Here is a 6,135-nt window from a genome sequence, read left to right on the forward strand (position 1 = left end):
TTTTATAAAAAAAAGAAACTCTATTTTATTCTCCATCAAATGAATAATAAAATAACCTTCTTATTTTCTCTCAAACCATTATTTTATTATAACCATTTTTATTTATTTATTTAATTATAAAACATCATTATTCTCTAAAATTTTATATACAAAAAAAATGGGATGTTACACTAATTATTTTTACTTCATTCAAACTTATAAGTTAACTATGTTGTGTTATTTTTAACTAAATTTTGGACACTGCATCTTGCTTTGTTCTTCGGGTGCATACATGATTGGGGTGAATTGGTGTCACCGCTTTCATGTCGTGTACTTGGAGACCAAAACGAAATGATGCCGAAATTTAGTTAAATCTAACATAACCTTGTTAACTTGTTTGTTTGAATAAAGTAAAAATATGTCTTCCTGAATGGGGTAAGGTCAAACCTTTTTACGAAAAAAAAGTTTGCATGCATATCAGATAATGTACGTCGTCTGACACTACAACAAAGATGGATCGAAGTTGGATGATAAAACCACGCATAACTGAAGAGTACGACAATGGGGTTGAAGCTTTCTTAAAATTTGCCAAAGAAAAGGCACCAGACATTACTGGAGTATACTTCTGTCCATGTGTTAAATGTTTGAATGGGCGACAACAATCTTTGGATGACATTAGAACACACCTTATCTGTGATGGTAACTGTCCTAGTTACACAAAATGGATATGGCATAGTGAGTTACCACAAATGTCATCAACCCCTTCGACTGGTCCAGTTAATGAACAAGTCGATGATCATATAGAAGACATGCTGCACGATCTTGGACAAGAGGGTTTTAGGCAAGCACATGCACCGTATTATGAAAAGTTAAATAACGATTCGAAGAAACCATTGTACATAGGATGCACTAAGTGCACACGATTGTCAAGGGTGTTAGCTTTGGTGAATTTGAAAGCAAGATTTGGGTGGAGTGACAAAAGCTTCAACGAATTACTGTTGTTATTGAAGAGTATGCTTCCTGAAGATAACACGTTACCGAAGACTCATTACGAGGCAAAGAAGATTTTATGTCCTGTTGGTATGGAATACCAAAAATACATGCTTGCCCTAATGATTGTGTTTTGTATAGACATGCATTTGCTGATTTGCGCAACTGCCCTACATGTGGGGTCTCACGCTACAAAGTAAATTCTGACGAATGCACTGCAGATGCAACGACATACAAAGATCGACCATCAAAAGTGTGTTGGTACCTTCCAGTAATACCAAGGTTTAAGCAATTGTTGGCTAATGTAGAAGACGCAAAAAACCTAACATGGCATGCTGATGGCAGGATCAAAGATGGTTTGCTCCGTCATCCTGCTGATTCTCCTCAATGGAAGACAATTGATCAGTTGTATCCAGAGTTTGCCCAAGATGCCAGAAACCTAAGGGTTGCTCTCGCTTCAGATGGAATGAATCCATTTGGAAACTTAAGTTCCAATCATAGTTTGTGGCCTATTTTGTTGATCATTTACAACCTCCCTCCTTGGTTGTGCATCAAGCGGAAGTACATAATGATGTCTATGATGATAGCCGGTTCGAGACAACCAAGAAATGACATTGATGTGTATCTTGAGCCCTTGATTGAAGACCTCAGAAAACTGTGGTGGGTAGAAGGGGTTGATGTGTATGATGGGAATGCTAATGAGACCTTCAGATTGCATGCTATGATATTTTGCACCATTAATGACTTTCCAGCATATGGGAATTTGAGTGGATATAGTGTTAAAGGCCACCACACATGTCCCATATGTGAGAAAGACACAAGTTACATCCAATTAAAGCATGGCAAAAAGACAGTGTATACAAGACATCGAAGATTTTTAAAACCTTTTCACCCATATAGGCACATGAAGAAAGCATTTAATGGGACATCTGAGTCTGATAGCGCACTGATTCCTTTGTCAGGTCATGAAGTTCTTGATTAGGTGAAGAACATCATCATTGTATATGGGAAGACACAACAAAAATATGGGTCGCACAACCACATTTGGAAGAAAAAGTCTATATTCTTTGATCTGCCTTACTGGTGTCATTTAGATGTGAGACATTGTTTAGATGTTATGCATGTTGAGAAAAATGTTTGTGATAGTCTAGTTGGCACGCTGCTAAACATTAAAGGCAAAACAAAAGATGGTTTGAAATGTCATCAAGATTTAGTAGAGATGGGCATACGACAACAGTTGCACCCAGTGTCAAAAGGTCTTCGAACTTATTTGTCGCTAGCATCTCATACGATGTCAACGACTGAGAAAAAAAGCTTTTGTCATTGTCTGAAAAATGTCAAAGTCCCACAAGGATACTCTTCAAATATCAAGAGCCTTGTATCTGTGAGTGATAGGAAATTGGTTGGGTTGAAGTCTCATGATTGTCATGTTTTAATGCAACAATTATTGCCTATGGCCATCCGGGGTATATTGCCTGAGAAAGTTAGGGTTGCAATAACTCGATTGTGTTTTTTCTTCAATGCCATCTGCAGCAAAGTTATCGACCCGAAACAGTTGGATGATTTGGAAAATGAGACTTTCATTATCATTTGTCAGTTGGAGATGTATTTTCCACTTGCATTTTTTGACATAATGATTCACTTGGTTGTTCATCTAGTTCGAGAAATACGGTTGTGCGGGCCCGTATATCTGCGTTGGATGTATCCGGTTGAGCGGTACATGAAGGTATTGAAAGGTTATACGAAGAATCAATATCGCCCAGAAGCAAGCATTGTTGAAAGGTACGTGGCTGAAGAAGCGATTGAGTTTTGTTCTGAGTACATTGAAAATGCTTCACCTGTTGGTCTTCCTGAAAGCCATCACGAGTCTACCCAGCAAGGAAGGGGTACACGAGGATTCAATGTTGTAACCATGGATCGACTGTAGAATAAAGGATCAAGATGAATGTTTTGATGATGCCAAAGGATTACATGAATCATATGCTTCTCAAAGATTTACTCAAGACAAAGCAATTAGAGATAATCAAGATGGATGATCAAGACAGTCTATAGAGTCTTAGAAAGGATATTAAAATGGAAGGGAATTCCAATTGGATTAGCAAAAGGTTTGGCCAAGAATTTTAAGTTAAAAAAAGTGTTTTTCAACAAATTTACTCTCTGGTAATCGATTACCAGAGGATGTAATCGATTACCAGTGGCCAAAACTGATTTACAACAGCTATTAAAATTTGAATTCAAAATTTGCACTGTGTAATCGATTACACATATATGGTAATCGATTACCAGCAGTTTCTGAACGTTTTAATTCAAATTCTAAAGAGTGTAATCGATTACACACTTATTGTAATCGATTACCAGAGGAGTTTTTCAGAAAACATTCTCAACAGTCACATCCTTTCATGTGGTTATTGAATGGCTATCATAGGCCTATATATGTGTGACTTGAGACACGATTTTGACAGAGTTTTTCAGAACAAAAAGTGTTTATCCTCTCAGAGAGCAAATTAATTTTATCCTCTTAAGAATTCCTTGGCCAATTCAATTGCAATTCATTAAGGAATTATTTGAGCGCTCAATCTGTAAAATCTATCTCTTTCTAGAGAGATTCATTCTTCTTCTTCTACTCATTCTCTAAGGGATTAAGAGACTGTGGGTCTCTTGTTGTAAAGGAATTCTAAACACAAAGGAAGGATTGTCCTTGTGTGGTTAGAACTTGTAAAAGGAATTTACAAGATAGTGGAACTCTCAAGCGGGTTGCTTGGGGACTGGACGTAGGCACAAGGGTGTGGCCGAACCAGTATAAATCCGAGTTTGCACTTTCTCTTCCCTTAATCTACTTTGTTTATTATTGCTTTACATTCATATTCAAATTGTTTTATTTGAATTAATATTTAAGAAGTTCATTGTTAAGGGAATCTATAACTTGAAAAGAAAGTGAAATAAATTTTTAATTGGGGAAAGTAATTTGGGATATCTTAATTCAACCCCCCCTTCTTAAGATATCTGAGGCCACTTGTCTAACAAGTGGTATCAGAGCTTCATTCTTGTATAAAGTTTAGAAGCTTCAAGAAAAAAAGATGGCCTCAGCAAACTCCTTATTTCCAGAAGGGAATTCTATCAATAGACCTCCAATCTTTAATGGAGAGGGTTACCATTACTGGAAAACCCGAATGCAAATTTTTATTGAGGCAATAGATCTAAATATTTGGGAAGCCATAGAAATAGGGCCTTATATACCCACCACAGTGGAAAGAGTTTCAATAGATGGTAGTTCATCAAGTGAAAGCATAACTATAGAAAAACCTAGAGATAGATGGTCTAAAGAGGATAGAAAACGAGTACAATACAACTTAAAAGCCAAAAATATAATAACATCTGCCCTGGGAATGGATGAATATTTCAGGGTTTCAAATTGTAAGAGTGCTAAGGAAATGTGGGACACTCTTCGATTAACACATGAAGGAACTACAAATGTTAAAAGATCTAGGATAAATGCACTAACTCATGAGTATGAATTATTTAGAATGAATGCAAATGAAAATATTCAAAGCATGCAAAATAGATTTACACATATAGTAAATCATCTAGCAGCCTTAGGAAAAGAATTTCAAAATGAGGATCTCATAAACAAGGTGTTAAGATGTTTAAGTAGAGAATGACAACCCAAAGTAACGGCCATTTCTGAATCAAGAGATTTATCTAACATGTCCCTTGCCACTCTATTTGGAAAGTTGCAGGAACACGAGATGGAATTATTGAGATTACACCAACATGAAGAAAATGACAAGAAAAAGAAAGGAATTGCTCTTAAAGCATCATCTTCAATTCAAGAAGAAAGTGATCAGGATAATGATCCAGATGATGATGATGATCTAAGTCTTTTTGTAAGAAGATTCAACAAGTTTCTTAAAATAAGAGGAAATCAGAGGCGACCCAATTTTAAATCAAAGAGAAGGACAGAAAATTCATCCTCTACTCTAAAATGCTTTGAATGCAATCAACCTGGACATCTGAGGGTTGATTGTCCCATCTTCAAGAAAAAGATGGAAAAATCTGAAAAGAAAAATCATAGTGAAAAGAAACTGAAGAAAGCATACATCACATGGGATGAAAATGATATGGAATCCTTTGAAGATTCTGAAAATGAAGAGATAAATCTCTGCCTTATGGCTAAAAGTTACGAAAGTGATGAAGAGGTAACATCTTCGAATAACTTATCTATTTCTTTTGATGAATTGCAAGATGCATTTGCTGATCTGCATAAAGAGTCAATTAAACTTGCAAAATTAGTTTCATCTTCAAAGAAAACAATTTCAAATTTAGAAAATGAGATTTCGAAATTAAACAAAGAATTAGATCTTCTTAGAAATGAAGTCTCAATTTCTAAAACAAATGAAAAAGTTAATATCTCCACTATTTCTGACAAGAAAATATCAGATTCTTGTAGTTGTTGTGATAAATATGTAAAAGAAATTAAAGAGTTGAAGAATTCACTTGCAAAATTTTCATATAGTAAAAATAATTTAGATGTTATATTAAGTAAACAAAGATATGTGTCCAATAAAAATGGACTAGGGTATAAATCTGATAAACAACAAAAGTTTCATAAAAACTTTTCCACTTCCACACAAAATGTAATTCTAATTCTATCACTTGTTTTTACTGTGGAAGAAGAGGACATGGCATATCAACTTGCTACTTCAAGAAAAATTACAGTAACATTAAAATGATATGGTTCCCAAAAGGATCCTCAGTTTATACTAACATACAAGGACCCAATAAAATTTGGGTACCTAAGTCAAAAACTTAATTATGTAGGTATCTTTGAGAAAGAAGTGGTACATAGATAGCGGATGCTCAAAACATATGACTGGAGATGCATCAAATTTTACACATATCTCTCCAAAGAAAAGCGGGCATGTAACATATGGTGACAACAACAAAGGTAGAATCCTTGGAGTGGGTAAAATAGGTACAAATTCTTCAAACTCCATTGAAAATGTTCTACTTGTTGAAGGACTTAAGCATAGACTGCTTAGCGTTAGTCAACTATGTGACAAAGACTATCTAGTATCATTTGATTCTCAGAAATGTCTTATAGAACATAAGCATGACATTAATATAAAGTATATAGGACATAGAGTCAATAATGTTTACATGATAGAC

General features: G+C 35.1%; 1 protein-coding gene across 1 annotated transcript; it reads left to right on the plus strand.

Moving 5' to 3' along the window:
- Positions 1-491: 491 nt before the first annotated feature.
- Positions 492-1,951, plus strand: LOC114411104. Its single transcript, XM_028374866.1, has 2 exons — positions 492-1,012; positions 1,111-1,951. The coding sequence occupies exons 1-2, from the start codon at positions 492-494 to the stop codon at positions 1,949-1,951; spliced, it is 1,362 nt and encodes a 453-aa protein (XP_028230667.1).
- Positions 1,952-6,135: the final 4,184 nt, after the last annotated feature.

Source organism: Glycine soja, chromosome 5 (genome assembly GCF_004193775.1).
Source record: "Glycine soja cultivar W05 chromosome 5, ASM419377v2, whole genome shotgun sequence".
In the NCBI taxonomy this organism is placed as follows: domain Eukaryota; kingdom Viridiplantae; phylum Streptophyta; class Magnoliopsida; order Fabales; family Fabaceae; genus Glycine; species Glycine soja.

Bases quoted from the DNA above. Each gene is read 5' to 3' on its own strand.
- LOC114411104 (XM_028374866.1), top strand. From the start codon at position 492: ATGGATCGAAGTTGGATGATAAAACCACGCATAACTGAAGAGTACGAC. The intron at 1,013-1,110 runs GTTACCGAAGAC...TGTTTTGTATAG, and splicing joins ATGCTTCCTGAAGATAACAC to ACATGCATTTGCTGATTTGC.